The sequence below is a fragment of the Hevea brasiliensis genome, chromosome 16, assembly GCF_030052815.1.
Source record: "Hevea brasiliensis isolate MT/VB/25A 57/8 chromosome 16, ASM3005281v1, whole genome shotgun sequence".
Taxonomy (NCBI): Eukaryota; Viridiplantae; Streptophyta; class Magnoliopsida; order Malpighiales; family Euphorbiaceae; genus Hevea; species Hevea brasiliensis.
In genome coordinates this window covers 4,659,514-4,678,469 of record NC_079508.1, presented here as the reverse complement: position 1 = coordinate 4,678,469, position 18,956 = coordinate 4,659,514, and the positions used below count along the sequence as shown (strand labels likewise).

The 18,956-nt window shown below is 33.8% G+C and overlaps 1 protein-coding gene across 5 annotated transcripts in view; it reads right to left on the bottom strand.

Moving 5' to 3' along the window:
* LOC110664500 (uncharacterized) overlaps positions 1-7,338 on the bottom strand; it is a 47,002-nt gene extending 39,664 nt beyond the window's left edge. For 2 of the 5 annotated variants that reach the window (XR_002496685.2, XM_021824217.2), the window contains exons 1-2: positions 7,051-7,336; positions 6,653-6,971 (exon numbers count right to left, since the gene is read on the bottom strand). Coding sequence is in view for 4 of the 5 variants with exons in the window: in XM_021824217.2 (XP_021679909.2) it covers positions 6,653-6,971; positions 7,051-7,310 (579 nt within the window). In the remaining variant the exon portion in view is untranslated. Of the gene's footprint in view, positions 1-6,652; positions 6,972-7,050 lie in introns of all 5 variants that reach the window. The other 3 variants (XM_021824219.2, XM_058137480.1, XM_021824218.2) reach the window with 2 other exon arrangements.
* Positions 7,339-18,956: the final 11,618 nt, after the last annotated feature.

Here is an 18,956-nt window from a genome sequence, read left to right as displayed (position 1 = left end):
GCAGCCGTGGAGGAGGCCTGCCATATACCACTTCGAATTGGTATATGGGACGCTGAGTGGCAGCTTCAGATGAAAGATCTAAAGGCTTGAAGGAAATTTTCTTTTTGCGACCTATGATTGTAATTAAACAGGCTCATTAGAGAGAACCTGAAGATCTCTGAGTTTGAAAGTACTCAACACTTTTTAGGAAATATTTCTTCTACCCTTTTATTAACGTACTGCTGAAATCTATAAAGCAAATGGGAGGATAACCACTCCCTACATAATAGGAACTAAACAACTGAAAATAAAAATATGGAGGTACATCCTCCTACAAATGAGGAAAATGAAAAGAAACTGAAATATTTACAAGCTGCTAATAACTAAATAAAATCCACTATGGTCTAACTCTACTACTCCATTGCATGATTGTTAACTTGCTCCACATCTGCCGCATCATCAAGTGAGTGAGCCAACTGTAATTCTTTCTTCTTTCCATGTGTGAAGCGCTTGTACACCAATAGTGGCTTGCTGACATCATGACACTCCTTCTGCTCTCCTCCTGCTGAACATAACAGTATGTCTACCTTAAGGTGGGCAAAGGATCCTTACCAAGTACTTGGACTCGAATCTGATCATACTCCACATTTAGCCCAGCAAGAAAATCATATATGCGCTCCTTCTCAATCAATTTCTGGAACTTAACTGCATCAGCCGGACATGAAACCTGAAAGTCCTGATAGAAATTAACTCTTGCCATAGACCACTGAGTTCCACATAATATTGAGCAACAATCAACTCACCTTATTTCAGTCCATGAACCTTGTTCCTAAGCTCATAAACTTGTGCATCATTCCCAACTTGAGAATAAGTCTGAGAATCAACACTCCAAATGGTAGCGGCACTATCCAACAGTAAATACTCATGAGCTATATGAGATTACATAGAATTGATGAGCCAAGACATAACAAGAGAGTTCTCCGACTCCCACTAGCTATAGGTAGAACTAGTACTTTCTGGCTTTTTTCTATCTCCAGTGATATACCCCTGCAGTCTCTAGCCTGAATGAACAGTAGACAAGATCTAGACCATGCCAAATAATTAGTTTCATCCAACTTTACAGGACTAATTTGTAAAGAGGGATTATAACCAATAAATCCAGCCTTTGTTTCAGAGGCTTTCTTCTTTTTCATCAGTCATTTTTCAATTAAAAAAATAGGTACTAAGACAGAAAGCAAGAAACTGGACAACGGAAGGTACCCAAAAAAATAAATGTGTAAACTAGGTGTGGAAACATGCTGGTCAGAGGCACGCCGGATAGGGAAGGTCGTCGGCAAGAGGCACAGTCGGAGAAATCACATAAAAAAAGGGTGCACGGGCTGGTGCGTAAAGAATAACGTGAAACTTCTGGAGGCGCGTGAGCTCACACGCTTCACCAGACGGCGGCAGGACTCTCGGCATAAGCCGATCGGCTGGTATCCTTCCTCCTCAAGTGGGTGGTGACAATCACCTCCCTTCCTAGAATGAAGTAGAAGCTTAACAAAAAAAAAAATTACCCTGAACTATACTGTTCACGCTAATAAATTTTGACACTGCTCTGATACCATATAGAAAATAGAGAATTTGAAAAATTTTCTTTTATATTTTTTCATACAAAAATGATTTACAAGCATTCTAATTTATATACAAAGGCTAGGACTAACTAGAAAACTAATAATAGCCAATAAATACAATAATTCCTAATTATATTCTAATTTATAACTAATTTACACTGATTAAGGGATCTACACTAATTGAGGGATTCTAACACTGTGGTTTACCGGAAAAGAGAGAAACAAGAACGGAGTGAGCATAATCATAGACAGGACATTGAAAGATGCTATAATAGCGATGAAAAGAGTAGGAGATAGAATTATACTAGTAAAACTAGTACTAGAATGAGAAACAATAAATGTAGTTAGTGCTTATGCCCCACAAATAGGACTAGATAGTGAGAGCAAACAGAGGTTTTGGGAAGATATGGATGATCTAATACAAAGTATACCAAATGAAGAGAATGTTTTCATCGGCGGAGACTTGAATGGATATGTAGGAAGTGATAGGCAATGTTATGAGAATGTTCATGGAGGTTTTGGTTTTGGCAGCCGAAATGAGAAGGGAAAAAGCATCTTGGATTTTGCTATGGCATGCGACCTAATACTAGTAAATACCTACTTTATAAAAAGAGAGTCACATTTAGTGACTTTCAAAAGTGGGCAACATAAAAGCCAAATTGACTTCCTCTTAACCAGAAAAACAAATAGAGCTCTATACAAGGATTGCAAGGTCATTCCGAGAAAGGCTTTAACAAGTCAACATCAGTTAGTGGTCTTGGATGTTAAGTTTAGGAACAATTCAAGTAAGATTAGAAGAAATAGTATGGCTCGAACAAAGCGGTGAGAGTTCAAAGGAGTAAAGCAAGTGAAGTTCAAAAATGAGCTTTTCGAGTCCGAATCATGGAAGCCGGATATGGAGGACAATGGTATGTGGATACAGATGGCATCAAAGATTAGAAAAGTAGCTACAAAAGTACTTGGAGAGTCTAGAGGACATGAACCACCCTCAAAAGAGAGATGGTGGTGGAATGAGAAAGTACAAATGGCAGTGAAAAGAAAGAGAGAATGGTATAAGAAATTACCTAAGTGTGATAATAATGAGACATATGAACAGTACAAGATAGCAAAGAAAGAAGCAAAAAAGGCAGTTAGTCAAGCAAGAGCACAGGCATTTGAAAAGTTATATGAGAAACTTGAAATAGGGGAAAAAAATATTTATAGATTAGCAAGGATGAGAGAAAGGAAATATCAAGATCTCAATTAAGTTAGGTGCATTAAGGATAAAGAAGGAAAAATGTTGGTGAAAGATGAAGACATTAAAGAAATATAGAGAAATTATTTTGATGATATCTTTAATAATAGTCAAAATGGTAATAGCGTGAATATAGACTACAGAGCAATAGAAAAGAATATGAATTATACTAGAAGGATTAGATCTTTAGAAGTAAAGGAAGCACTTAAGAGAATGAAAGTAGGTAAAGTCTGTGAACCCGATGAAATACCAATTGAAGTGTGGAAGTGTTTGAGAGATATGGGAGTGGCATGGTTAACTAAATTGTTTAATAAAATTCTAAATTCAAATAAAATGCCAGATGAATGGAGGAGTATTTTAGTATCTATTTTTAAAAATAAGGGAGACATACAGAGTTGCTTAAACTATAGGGGAATTAAACTCATAAGCCATACTATGAAGTTGTGGGAGAGAGTTATGAATCATCGACTACATCATGATACTTCTATCTCTCCCAATCAATTTGGCTTCATGCCCGGTCGTTCAACTATGGAAGCGATCTTTCCTGTTAGAAGTTTGATGGAGAAATACAGAAATGTGAATAAAGATCTACACATGATTTTTATTGATTTGGAGAAGGCTTATGATAATGTTCCAAGAGATGTCTTATGGAGAGTGTTAGAACAAAAGAGGGTATCTATTAGGTACATACAAGTATTGCAAGATATGTATAAAGGAACAACTACTATTGTGCGTATAATGAGAGGGGACACTAGAGATTTTCCTATCTCAATTGGATTACACCAAAGTTCAGCTGTAAGCCCTTACCTTTTTACATTAGTTTTAGTTGAATTGACGAAACATATACAAGAGAGTATCCCTTGGTGCATGATGTTTGTGGATGATATAGTTCTGATAAATGAGATACGAGAAGGAGTCAATAGAAAGCTAGAGCTTTGGAGAAAAACTCTAGAGTCAAAGGGCTTTAAGTTAAGTAGAACGAAGACAGAATACATGCATTACAAGTTTAGTGAAGGCCGAATTGGTGATAGGGAAGAAGTTAGTTTAAATATCTCGGCTCAGTCCTTCAAGTAATCACTTTAAATATCTCGGCTCAGTCCTTCAAGTAGATGGGAGATGTGAGGAGGATGTTAGTCATAGGATTAAAGCCGAATGATTGAAGCGGAGACGTGCCACGGGAGTTTTATGTGATCGCAAGATTCCCAATAAGTTGAAAGAAAAATTTTACCATACAGCCATACAACCGGCCATGTTATATGGCAGTAAGTGTTGGGCACTGAAGGAGTCTTATATGTCTAAAATAAGAGTTGTGGAGATGAGAATGTTAAGGTGGATGAGTGGCCATACTAGACTAGATTAAGTCCATAATGAGAATATTAGAAAAAAAGGTAGGAGTGGTGCCAATTGAGAATAAGTTGAGAGAAGAGAGATTAAGGTGGTTTGGTTACGTGAAGCGCAGATATACGGAGACTCCAGTTAGACAAGTAGAGTACATTAGGTTAAAGGATAGAAAAAAAAGAAGGAGTAGACCTAAACTGACTTTGAAGAGAGTAGTACAACATGACTTAGAAACATTACACATTCCCTAGGATTTAACCCAAAATCGTTTAGAGTGGAGAAAGAGAATCCATATAGCCGACCCCAAATTTTTGGGATAAAGGCTTACTTGAGTTGAATTGAATTTAAACTAGACCTTTCTTCTACATAATTCTACAATTAAGTCAAAATGCTTATAATTTGACAATAGAAAGAAACAAATTGATTTAAAACATGGTTACAAATTACATGTAACAGAAATAGGGTGCAGCTGTAATGTAATACTTGTTGGTAGGCAAATTTATTTGTAAGAATAAAAAACACATTAACTAGTTAGATATTCAATGACTTGAATGAAATAAAAATAAGAAATGCTAACATCAGATAAACTGATTGGATCCATGATTCCTTATCAATCAATTTCAATAACTAATAACAACATGGAGATTAAAGATCTAACCTCATTAAAAAGGTCATAAATATAGCATAAACAGATTATTTTGACAACAATTTTGCAAAAGCAACAATAACAAAGTCAAAATTGACTCATCTCCTTAAAATTGCAAAAAGGATTGAATATATCCTCTTTGACTATGTAGTTGTCTTTTTACAAAGTGAAATCAAACTATAATTCCATAAGAAATGCTAGCAACAATTTCTTATACACTTTCTATCGAACACTTTCTCTACTATTGGCTTAAATTTTATTTCATGTAATTGGAAACTTATTCTATAGGTTGAATAGAGTTTATTATTAGCATTTACTCTTTTTGACATTGATAAAACAAATATAATTGACAAATAAAAGTATTATTCAATGAAAAACCTTAAATTTTCTAAAAAATTAAGTTGATATAGCAAATAAAAGAGTTAAAAATCACAAATAAATTTAGAATTAGCAAAATTTAAAAATGGATACTTTACTTAACCTGTAGAATAGGTCTTAGGATACATAGGATGAGATTTGAACCAATAGCATAGAAAATGTTTAAAGAGAGTTTATAAAAAAGTGTTGGTAGCATTTTTGAGGAATTTAGGTAGAAGAAAGCTGAAAAAGACATGAGAAATGGCAATTGGAGAAGTGGGGATTTTGAGGAACAAAAGCTACAGAAGACAGCCCAAAGAAATATTCCCTTTTATGCTGGTACCACCGTTATGGCCATTATTGCAATGGTAAGGGCTGTTAGAACAGCCATTGCATTTGTAGCAAGCACATAAATAGATGACTACTAACCACTTTGTTTTCAAAATTGTGGATAGCATACTGAAACAAGCACATTTCATACTCATGCTCTGTGAAGATCAGATATGCTTCTCAAAAATTTGGAAGGTGAACCTTCTTATGACAATCTCCTTCAACTTATGCAAAAAGAGCAATTATCCAAATTATGCAAGAAGTAAAATTCTTGCCGCTAATAAATACACTAAAACAAAATTTCTTGAAAAGCTCAATTGTCAAACAGAGACCTCTCAACTCTTCGTATAAGCAAATGAATATGCAAATGTATGACAAGCTCTACCATTATAGCCTTGTAATCCATATTACATTTGCTGTGGTTAAATTATTACTCAATAGCACCAAATTGAAATCTTAAGGACTCAAAAGAAATTGATATTTAATCAGACGGGTTCTGAGCAAGAACTCAAAAACTTTAGGAAGTTTTTATGGGGTTATATTTTAGGTACATATTTAATGTTTTGAATATTTATATCAATAATTTAAATTTATTATTATCTTGCATGGTTTATACTAATTCGTATATCATTTTTTCATAAAGAAAGCGATGGACATATGCATTGGCCCCCATGAAAAATAATTCCTGGCTTTCTACCATGACACATCCATATTGAATATGAAGTGGGACAAAGCATTATAATACACTGCATTGTTTTGATACTTTACCCAAGTGAGCAAATGCCAATAACCTCTGATCAACTTGGTTCGTGCCTACTACTAACATAGAGAGCTTGATTTCTATGTGTTCCATGACAATGCCAAGCAAGAATGAACAAATAAATTTTTTATTCCTGCCAAAGTTCAATCTTGTGCAGGCATTTTTCAAGCATAATTATATTCATAAATTGAGGACATTGCACACCCTGTTTAGAGCTGGATTCTGCTTTCATCAATGAAGTCCTTATGAGTTAACTATTTGTACGCATGAGAAGGAACAAAAATGTGAAATCCAACTCAGTTTTGCAGCCCAGAAGTTGAATACCATGCAGCTTCTAAAATGAGCATGCGCAGCAAGAAGAAGGAAAATTGAGAGAGAAAATGTAGGGAAATTACCTGCTTAAACAAAGAGGGGTTTAACCGGACATTGAATTCAAGGTTCAAATCTTTCAACCCACTGCTAAAAGCTTTGCTATTTTCAAGTCTCCACCTCCAAAGATCTGCATCTTCTATGTATTCAAAAATGGGCCTTAGACGACTGAACTCAGAGACGATATTCTGATTAGGATTCCCAACAAGCTTCTCCTTGAAATAATCATACGCAATCGTAGCACCACTCCTTTCCATATCTAAAACTGCATTCACATTCTTACCCACTAAAGTTTCGCCGCCGAGCATCTCTTTTGCTGTTTTGTGGTGATCCAATATGACCACTCTGGATATGACAAAAAATGAGCAATAACTTGAACAAAAACAAAAACAAGGAGAGTTGAGAGGAATCTAATTTGGAAAACCTGCTAAATTTGGAGGAGATTTGGTGCACAAAACCAGAAGGTCCAGCAAAATCAAGAAGATAAAGATCATCGATTTCATGGATAGGAAGGTGTTCGAGCTTGATGGGATTGTAGACAGTATTGGGAAGGAAAAGGGCAGGGAGAGAAGTAGCACAGAAGTAAAGATGAGCTGCCAATGCAGCGAATGCACCGTCTGGGCATGGATAGTGATATAGCACTGCCGATTTCTTCATCATAGATGCTAAGCTCCTTGACGCCATTCATTCAAGCCTGTAGAGCAGGGTTAATATTAATTTTGTCCGAAAATTAAAAAATTAAAAAAAATTAAAATTTTGTTGCATTAAATTAAATTGAGGTGAATTAAATCAATTAAAAAAAAATTGTTTGCGTTTCATTTTAAATTTGTTTTAGACTTAATTTCTATTATATTTTTTATTTTTAACCCTCATTTTAAAATTAATAATAATTAATTAAAAAAATTGTATCAAATCAAATAAATTAAATTTCTTAAAATTAAAAATCAAGCTAAATCAATTTATTGTAAAAATGGAATCGAAATTTTCAATTAATTTAATACGTATATTTTTTATTTAAATTAAATTTTGCTCATCTCAATTCTAGCATTTTCAAAAATACCTTTTAATTACATTTTTATCTTCCACTTCAATAATCTTTTCGGTAACTCAAATTTGCATATGGATTTAGTGATGACGTGGAGAGAATGTATGGTGTAATTTTATGGATTAAAGGATTTTAATGTATTATAATGGTGAAGTTAGAATGTTATGAAGGACTTTGAACTAGTTGAAAAATGGAATTAAAGAGTAGTGATGCAATCTGTGAATGCTGAAGTTTCATTAATTACAAACATGTTTCAGTTTCAGTAGAGCTTTATATACAACAGCATGTGACATATTTACATTGGACACGTGATGTATTTATATTAAACTAGGACAGATGAGTTACACAGGTACAAGAAGTCTGAGACAACTACAACAGCTTCTGCATGCCCCGTAGTTATTAACATTAAGACTTAAGTTAGTATAAAACTCTCAAAGTTCATAATAAATCTATATAATTGTAATCCAACAACAAAACCCAAATTAGTATAAGGTTTACAATAAACTCATAATGTCCATCTGGAACTTATACAAAACCTAATTTAAATCAAGATTTTCATTCTTCAGCTTGAGTTCTCAACTCTTTTACAATTCAATTAAAACCACAATCTCCAAAGCTCTTACTAATATATCATAATATAATTATAATAAGATTTATCCATAAAACTTCAATTTCATATTAAATTTTTAATGAAAAATTTAATAATTATATCAACATACACAAATTTGTAACTTATACATTCATACAAATATTAATTCTAACACTTCATACTCAAATCTCAATTAAAATATTTCACAATATATCCATATCACCACAAATCCAAATAAAATACATATTTTTATTTCTCAAAAATAATCAACAATAACTTAAAAATTTACCAAACACCATATTCCATCTCAAAATAAATTTAGCTCCATCAGAATAACTTATTCAACTTAACTCCATATCCTTAATACTTAATTTAGCACTTTGTACATTAAAATTTATGTATAATATTTCAACTTTCAAATAAATTCCAAATTTTAATTATATGTTTAACACATCTAAATACAACTTCAGCAAAAATTTTAGTATCAAATTACCTTTACATCATGAGATATCAAATTATTTATCTAACCCTTTAAATTCTGAATTTTTCAGAAATAATTTTTACTCAGGCAACTCATACTAAACAATTTATATATCAGAAATCACAAGTCTAAAACTCACCAAATTTTAATATAACAGCCCCAACATCCTAAAGATCTTCTCTACCAAATTTCATAATTTTCTGAGTATTCTAATTATTTATTTTACTCAAATTTTAGCAGCCTAAAATCCAAAATTCCAAACCAAACAGCCTAAGTTCAAAATTTTATTTCTTCAAATCTAATTGTTAAAAAATTACGAAATTTTAACCATGAATTCTAGACATATAGAACTTAACATATGCAAAAAACAACGGTGAAAAAGCTGTCAAACTCATTTGAATGGATGGAAGAACTATTGCCCCTACAGAAAACTTCTTGCTCCTAATCTTCTTCTTTCTCAGTTTCTCTCTCTAATCTAAACCGCCACACTTCTGTTATAATTAAACTCTTTCCATCCATCCATATACTCAAAAGAAATATCATACATCAACCACTTTACAACCGAGTAAAGTAATATAAATCCTAATACCTTTCTGAATTCGATTTCACCTAATGCCTAAAACTATAAACTAATTCTAACTTATGTCACTACCCTAATCTTTCATTCATCCTTGACATTAAGTGTGCATTTATTGTCATTTCTATCTCAGGAGATTGTATACAAACTAGTGCCTACTAAAATTTCAAATAATTGGACTATCTCAACACAGTCTCCCTTCCTAATACAATCCTCTAATACCTAAAGCATGAGCTAAACTTGATAAGAATGAGAAATCTTCTCCTACAATCAACAGTACACCATTTGTAATACCCCTATGTTCGGTAATGCGTTCTATTGTTCCGGTGATCAGTGTTTGTCCGGACAGTTAAGATGCCTGAAACTACACTTAAATTTAGTGAGGAGACATAAAATAATGAAATACAAGAAAAGAAAATACAAGAAAAATAAAGGAAAAATAATAGCACTGAAATGTAACTAAGTTAAACGAGCCGAGAACCCTAGCGATGGGTGACTGCACCGGGAAATTGCAGCGTGGACCGTTGACTAGCCCTGGACTGCTGGAAATCCTGAAAAATACTTTTAAGACATAATTAAAGACTTATTGAAGTATAAATGTCATTAGAAATATCAAAGAAAAATTAATTAATTAGTACAAAGAAAAATGAGAAATCGAGAAAACGACAAAAATAGGTGTTACCGAAAAATCGGGAATGCAACCCAAACAGGGGCATTGTGGTCATTTGATACCCCGAGTTGTCTTTTGACCTAAATGTCCATTAAAAATACATGATATTACACTAGAAAAATGTCATGAAAAATTAAAATGGTGGTACATAATCTAAATAGCAAAAGATAGGAGGAAAATGCGGAAAATTGGAAATGTTTGAATAAACAAACATTTTAATTGATTTAGTGCTCCACTAAAGGGATTAGTGGATATATAATATATCATATTTGGGGCAGAAACCGCTTCATCTTCAACCTCATAACAAACAGCCATATGAACCACAATTAAAGCTCCATTGCCATCCATGGAGCAAGCCACATGCACTCCCATTCCAAGCTTCATTTCACCATAGTTCCTTCACTAAAAGTGATCACCACACCTTGGGCAGCAATTAGGAAGCAAGAAAGATAGGTTTTGATGAGTTTTTAACAAGCTTCAAATTGAGTAAGTGCTTGTTTTTCATTTTTGCTTCATTAAAGTTTGTGTGGGTGTTGTGGGTAGTTGATTTATGGAAGAATTTTTGTTGTTGATGAATTATTTGAGGAAACTAATTTTGGCAGCCATGGAACCTCAATAAGAACAGTTTGTTCTTGCATGTAAATAGTGGTTGGAATGATGATTTAAATGTTTGATTGCATTGTAGTTGAATTCCATGTGTAAGGTTTGATTTGGAAGCTTGAAAAGTGAAAATGGAAAGTGGTGGGTATGTGTAAACTTGTGGCAGCCTCATGAAGAAAATTGAAGTGTTTAAGTTCATGAAATATTGTTGAATTATGTTGTCATTGATGGCAGCATGTGTATATGAATAATTGTTTGAATTTGGATATGTGTATAGTGGTTTGAATTTGGACATGTAAATGAGATATGTCTTATGGTTAATTATTGAAATTAGACTTGGAAAATTCTGTATTATAGTGTGTTTGTTGAGAGTGGTTACAAGCTGCCAAAATAACCAAAAATGTGTTGCTAAATGTGTTAATATTATGGTACAAACCAGAATTGGCATGGAAAAGTGAACTTGGTAAGCATAGGATGTGTAATTAGTAAAGGATGAACAAATTGTAATAGAGCAGTGTATGTTTTAGCTTAGAACATTAAGTGTGTGGCTCCAATTGGTATGAGACCAATTGGAGGTGAAACTAGGCACAAAATGTGCCAACTTTCATGAAGGAAGCTTACCAAAATTCTGCCTAGAAGGTGACTTGAAAAATGACCAAATCCGGATTAGTGCTTTGAAAGCCTGAAAATTGACCATTTGGGCAGTAGTTAGTATTTTGACAATAACTTACTCAAAACAGGTCTAATTAACCTGAAATTTTTACCATGAATATTTGAGCCATATATCTACAATTCTTATGAAGACACCAAAGCCTAGAAATGGCCAGAACCAAGCCAAATAGCTTACAAAAGTTCAGGTCCAAAAACTGGCCGAACTAAAAGTGACCTAAAAATGACCTAAAGTTACCATTTTGGTATATTCTGTCCAGCATTAGTAGATTGACCATAACTTGGTCTACATAACTCAGAATGACCTGAAATTTTGCTCCGTGTGCAATAAGACATAGACCTACAAGTTTCAAGTTTGTAGTTTGGACCAAAACTCGAAAACCGAGAGAACTAGGTCATCCGGCTAGGTCAAATTAGTATACTGAAATATGGGTAATTGCAATAAAATGCAACATACTTAGAAATAAATTTGGTAACATGTACCAATACTAAAAGGCTACAGATGTGACATATTGGTAACATTAAAACCTATCTCACCTAGAGTGCATCGAGGGTCAACATCTTAGGTTGACTAAGGAAATAATAGAATTCAATAAATTAATTATTGAACCTTATTGTTAGAGACAGTTTAAATGAGTACTGAAACACTTCAAATTGTGTGTTTCAGTTAGCAAAGACTCAGGGAAAGGGAAGGAAACACTGAGTCAGGGCCAAGAGACAGTTATCAGAGGTTTGTGCGTAATAGTTATTTCTTTTGAATTTTTCAATTGAAATAAATTATGAGAATTTTGTATGTTATTGTTTTGAATTGTGAAAAATTATTTGAATGGAAATTTGATGGATACTTATTGATTGAAAAGCATTGTAAGTGGTTTGAAACCACAGCTATCATGTATATTGATTGAATTCCTCGCTAGCTTATCTAGTGGGATGAATTGACTTTGAATTCCCTCTCTGGCTGAAGTGCTGAGGTGTGTGCCTGTTGAGGACGAATAGAATGAGTACTCATATTATTGCTAGCTAGCTATGTTATTCCTCACTAGCCATCGGCTTTTGGGATGAATTGAATTCCTCACTAGCCATCGACTTTTGGGATGAATTGAACTTTGGCAACATGATTAAGCTATGTGTGTGTGTGTGATTTATTAACATTCATTGTGATATTGTGAAATGGAGTTTAAATTCTTATTGACATTCACTGTCTTTTGAATTTAACTATGTTTTAAGTATCCACTATTTATATGACTTATGATTTGTGATTTAAAGTTGCATTTTGTTAATGTTGTGCACCACTGAGACAATGGCTCAGCGATAGCTTTTCATTGCTGTCGCAGGTAGACAAACTGACAAAGCAGCAGACTAGGCTGCTAGTACTACACTGAGAGATCATCGGGTATATTGAGTATACCATATTTTACATTTTTTATTATAATGTATGTATATATTGTTCTTGGTTTTGATAGTACTACACTGAGAGATCATCGGGTATATTGAGTATACCATATTTTACATTTTGTATTGTAATGTATGTTCACTGTATGTATATATTGTTCTTGGTTTTGAGCAATTGTGAATTAAAGTTGTACATTTAAGTTGTAAACTAAAATTTTAAATTATTTTGGTTTGTAAATATTGTGATATATTTCTTTTATCTCAGCTTTTGAAAACACTGAAAAATTATTATGGATTGAGTAGACAAATGTTAGAGTTTGAGATTGAGAAATATATTTGAAGTTCTTTTTACAGGTTTTTGAAGAACTGTTTTATTCAAAATACAGATGGCACTCTGCCAAAATTTTTACAGAATTATTAATTCTTCAAACATATTATCTGGTTTCACTTCAGTTAAAAAAAAAATTTTTAACACCTGTAAATAGTGCTCACCACTGTAAAAAGAAGTAAGAAAAGGTTTAAAATCCCTTGTAGTGTATTTAATGGTTTATCAATAGACGAAGTTGTAATTCATTAGGTATACTACGGGATCATGTTATGCCTTACGGAAGGGTAGGGTGTGACACCATTGTCTAATGAACACCAACCCTCTATTGTATCACTGCCTCATCTGACATATCATCATATAATTTATTCTCTCTTCTCATACTCCGTTTGTCCTTTATGCCTATCATCATTCTTTTGGTTTCCTTATCTTTTGTTATTTTCCGGAAGATACCTCTCACTTCAGATTCTTCCAAAACCAACTCTATTTATACCTACTGCCCTTACTCTGATTCTTGTACTTCCTTATAACTTGTGAGTGCTATCAATACCTATCTCTTCTTATTTTCTTTTCCTCTACTGTTACTCTGTCATTGACGCTTTTCGCACAAATGACTTTATTGGTCATACTGAACATATCTATCTGATTCCTTATAATAATCCTGACTATCGCTTCACCATCTATAGTCTAACCTAAAGTCTTTGCACATCATCAATTATTCTTTTTCATCATCATACCTATTTGAACCATTACATCGACGTTAATCAACTTACTATTTACTAGTTTTTTTTCTCAGTCTGACAAGATAGTTCAGGACAGCATTATACATTATCTAGCCACTACGAGCTCAGGTTACATTCCTCACCTAACTCTACTTATACTATCAACAGATTAAAGGAATATTGTCCCATTGCTACCCATCTTACCTTAGGAATAGGGAATAGAAAAGAGTATGATCCAATCCTACAACTCAAATCTCCTTGTTTTAACTCTATCACTATTCATACTACGACTTGCTCTAGGTTTTGCACTTCTAGTTTTTATATCTTGACAACTGTACTTGTTGGTGTGGTCTTATTCTAGCTCTCTAATCTTGCTTACTTATTAATCCATCTCTTTTTATCTTACCCAGAATAAAACTTTAATTACTCTAATTCCTTAGCTCTATTCTTCTTCCTAACTTAATATTTATACTAGAGAGTCACCTTTCTGTGTCTTTGCCAGAACATCTACAACTCTGAGCTACTCAGAATTGGTCCTCAAACCACTATGGCTAGCACTTCCACTAGCATTCAACTTATCTCACTTGTTGCATCTAAACCAACTATCCTAACTCTTATTTCTACACTTCTTCTATCTATTGGTATTCTGTGTCTTGTCTCCACTGACTTATTGCCCTTATCCTTTTCTTTGCTTTAAATATACTATTGTCTTAGGTAGTAAGAAGCTAAGAAATAACTTAGGGAATAGCAGCCATGCATTCATTACACGATTTCTGTTCCTGTCTATTAGATTATAAGCAACCCTTTATTGCATCGAGGAGGGAATTTGTAAGGATTCTCCTTTCCTATTTCTTCTCAGTTAGCCAAAACTTATTATATTAGGTACCAAATCCCTTCATTAACTCAAAAGAATCGCACCTGTCATGACTTAATCACTTATGACTCCTACATCAAAATTGGTAACCTTCCCAAAGTACTTGAGCCAACACTCTCTATCACATTACAGCCTTATTTGGGATGCCATTCCATGGTCATTACACTAGTCATAAGCTTGTGTCACACCTATTATACTGTAACCTTTACTAAAACCTTGCTTATTAAGCTATGTCACTATTCATAACCTTTTGTCCTCCTTATTGAGTAAAGCCGCACTTTGCACTCCATTACCACACTAGGAGTACTATTTTTAATAAACTCTAGGCAAAACATACACCGTAATGCCAAACTGTCCAAGATCACATACAAAGACTAGATGTTCTCACTTAGGAGATGCAATCATTACCCTGCAAACATACTAATGCATCCCACATCGATTCTGCAGGGAGGTGTTGGGTGTTATATATATGGGTTTGCAAACCTCCCTTTGTGAGCTAGCTTTTGAGGGGAAGTTAGGCAGGTTCATATCATTTGGTATCAAAGCCCCACTCTGTATGGGTTAGTGGACCATGTACAAAGGTTCCCTGATGTTCTTTGGGAGAGGTCGGGGTGAACGAGTCATAACTCCGATTGCTTCACGAAGACGTTCAGTCTAAAGGAGTTAGGAATGATGCATCCCACATCGGTTCTGCAGGGAGGTTTTGGGTGTTATATATATGGGTTTGCAAACCTCCCATTGTGAGCTAGGTTTTGAGGTGGATTTAGGTAGGTTCATATCACATACTAAAACCTTTAATCCCATGGTAACTCATGCAAAATCTTTGGCTTATCTTAAGGTAATCGAGTCACTGACTCTAATTACCGTCCAGACTCTTCTGTAGAAATAGAGTGCTGTTATAACGCAATGTTATGCAAAACCCCATAAGTGCATAGATCATTAATAAGTAATACAATAATGAGTATCATTTCCATGAGGAACTTGGTGAGTACTAAACTAAATATCATTTACAACTATCTATAGTACCAATTATTATAATGAGATTTAAACTAAACTAACTAGAACTAATGTAGCCAAGTAAAGATAAACGATTTAACTAAGATAATCAATTAATGAAAATGATTCTAGAATTAGGGGCTCACACTTCAACCTATTTCAGATCTAATCTCATTTATTTAATAAATTGGAAAGTTGTCACTTTGAAGGAAATTAACTCTAAGTTATCTTAAGTTCTCTCTCAAGGCACTCGAGGTGTATATTAATTAACCTGAACCCTACTTTCATGGCGATCAATCTTAATTAAGACCTTTTAAGCTCTTTGAATAATTATAAACTCCACATTAGATCTCAACCTATCTCTAGGTCAAAAACCCTAAGTTTAATATCTTGATTTTTCAATATTAATCTTTATCTTTCAGTCCTTCAACTAATATCTAGAATCATAACTAGGTGGAGCTATACACAAAGCATGAATTAAGATCACAAGAAATTGAATCAAAGAACAAAACTCCATATTTATTAAATAAAATCAATGTAAATCTACAATAAAGCTAAAAGTGTTACACCCCTAATTCTTGAATTAAGAAGACTACTCACTCATAGTGAGTTTAATAATCAAACTAAAAATAAAATAACAATAATAAAGCATCTGAAGAAATAGAACTAAGAAACCCAGATAGAAGGCTCTGCAGCTTTGAACTTTTGAAACTTTGGCTGTGAATCTCTTTTTTTATATTTATACCTAGCATAAAACCTTTAACTCAGAGTTCTGAAGGCCTTAGAAGTCTTTCCGAGTCATGCGAAACAAAGTTGGAGTCGAATTGGTATCTGACCCTGGGGCAGGGACCATTAGACGGGGTCTTTTACACGACCAATGTAGTTATCTTTTCCTAGAACTTTCCTTGCAACTAGTTACAAGGGTTTGGTCTTCCCATTGCATGGCCTGTGTAATCTTCCTAGTGCTTGACTTATGCTTTTCGACTTTCCAACTTGTCCAATAGTACTTTAGGCCTTAGGATTGCATTAAATTACCATTAAGAAATTTAGCTAGATTAACTAAAAATCTTAAAATATAATGAAATTAACTAAAAATTATGCAATTAACTAACAAAATGCAAGTGAAATGCAATAAAAGTACCTTAAAATACCTATATAATGCAAGTGTATTAAATACCCCCCAAACTCAAACATTTGCTTGTTCTTAAGCAAATCAAAGTTTAAAAGCTCATTAGGGTTCTTTATTTTCCTACATTACAACTAAAAACACAGTTTTCTTTCAATTAAACTCTTAAAAATCACATTCTGATTCCTTTTCCTTTAATGCATAAAAGAATCAATGATTACTTATTAAAAACCCACCTCCTTCATGAAGTTTCAACTAATCATTCCAATGCAAGATCATTATTATGTCACAAAGAGTTTGTCTCACTAAGATAGATTTAAGAAACAGTCAGTAACTTAAAATGCCTTTATCATGGATGATTGTATGTAAGATGAAGGAGTATATCTCTAACCCCATAGGCGTATCTTAATTCTCTATCTCCACTAATATACACTTTTCAAAAGGCCAAAAGGTCTTTTATAAAGTTGTAATGGGGCTAATGGGTAGTTGATGTGGTTGCTAATGAAAAGGGCTTAAGGAATGTAAAGTATGAGAGAAACATTCTGCAAAAGATCAATACACACTAGATAGGAGCTCTTTTACCATTTTGATTCTTAGTGCCAAGTATGCCTCCTTTGGTGCTTTTATAGGGACTTTTTCCATTTGATTTGTCTTTATTGGTGCTTTATGTTTTAGTGCCTACCCCCAAACTCATTATTTTTACTAGTTTGGAAGTACATTTCTCTCTTTTATATTTTTTTCCTTTTTTTTTATAGCATACTTAAGCTTTTCTACTTTTACCCCTTACCTAGTGTGCCTCTTCACCTTGCATTTTGAGTCTTCTCATAGGGTTAGGTTAAGTGTTTGGGCTAAAGGCTAGGTTAATTTTATGGGTTAATAAAAGCATATATGGGTAAAAACATAGGCTCAAATTAGCTATAAGGGATAATTTTTTTACTAAGGGTGGCTAAAGCTATAATGAGGTTAATAACAAAAAATGCCTAAATCACTTTTTTCTCAAGTGCATACTAGGATTTCGCCTCGATAGATCAAAGAAATTTGTTTTAGGGTTGTTTAGGTATGCCTAAGTTTATTCATATTCCAAGAATTTTCTCCTAATTTTACAAATTCATTATAACAAATTAGTAATTATGAACTAGTTTAATTAGTTTTACTCCATTTTGAAGATAAAAATTTTCACAAACAAGTCATTAAAACCTTTAGCCTATCTGGTACATTCAATCCATTAACCCATGAGAGAACAATTGTTTTCTAATTAGAGTTTTAATCATCTTTCTAAGGAAAATTTGAAAAATTGTGAATACACAAGTAAAATAAAGGCTTGAAAAGGTAATGCTAATGCAAAAGTTAACTAAGATGCAAAAATGCAAGAAATTTCACACACCCCCAAACTCTTATTTGACATTGTCTTCAATGGCAATTAATATAATATGCAAGCAATATAAGTTTGAAAAGGCACAATATAAAGAGAATGAGCAAAGCATATATATCTGAGGAAATGTAGCAAGTTTATACAAAAATAGACTAGGTGCTAGGCCAATGCCTATACAAAATCCACTAATGGTCTTATCTAGTTATTCTAATCTAAAATGTTTCAGATAGGAAAGAAGATCCAATCTCTTCCTATTTCTCCAAAAGCATATCAAGTTTGTTGTGTGCTTCTTAGAGGCTATCCTCTAGGTTTCAAAACCTCTGAGTGAAGGTGTTCTCCATCCTCTGTAAGCATGCAAGGACAAGGTTAGTAGGAAGTGGCGTAAGGGTGGAACTCAGGTTGGTGAGGCTTAAATACCAAGTCTACTCCTTTTTGTTATTGCTGCTGCTTTTCAATTTGCTATTAGGCACCAGATGGCTCTATTTGCTCCTAAGGTGCTACTCTATGTGTAATATTGCCATGTTCATCCACTAGGAGGCACTAATCTCCTACTTTCCTGCATAACCCCATAGAGATGCACATGTTTGTTCTATCCTTGTCATCCCTGTGATAGGATGCAACCATACATGATTAGGTACAAATCTGAAGCGCATGGCTATGGCCGTGATGAGACCTCCATTCACTATATGCCCCGGTGTGAGATCCTCTTGAAGTGCGGCAGAAGAAGTACCCTATGCTGCATCTTTAGCCATTAGCATGCACCATAGGAAGAATAGTTTGTTGGTGCTGACCATCCTCAAACTATCTCCTCTCCCCATAATGGTGTGTGCTGCTAGGCAGTAAAGATATTGCAATATGGGGTTAGTGAGCCCTAAATACTTAAAGAGACTAG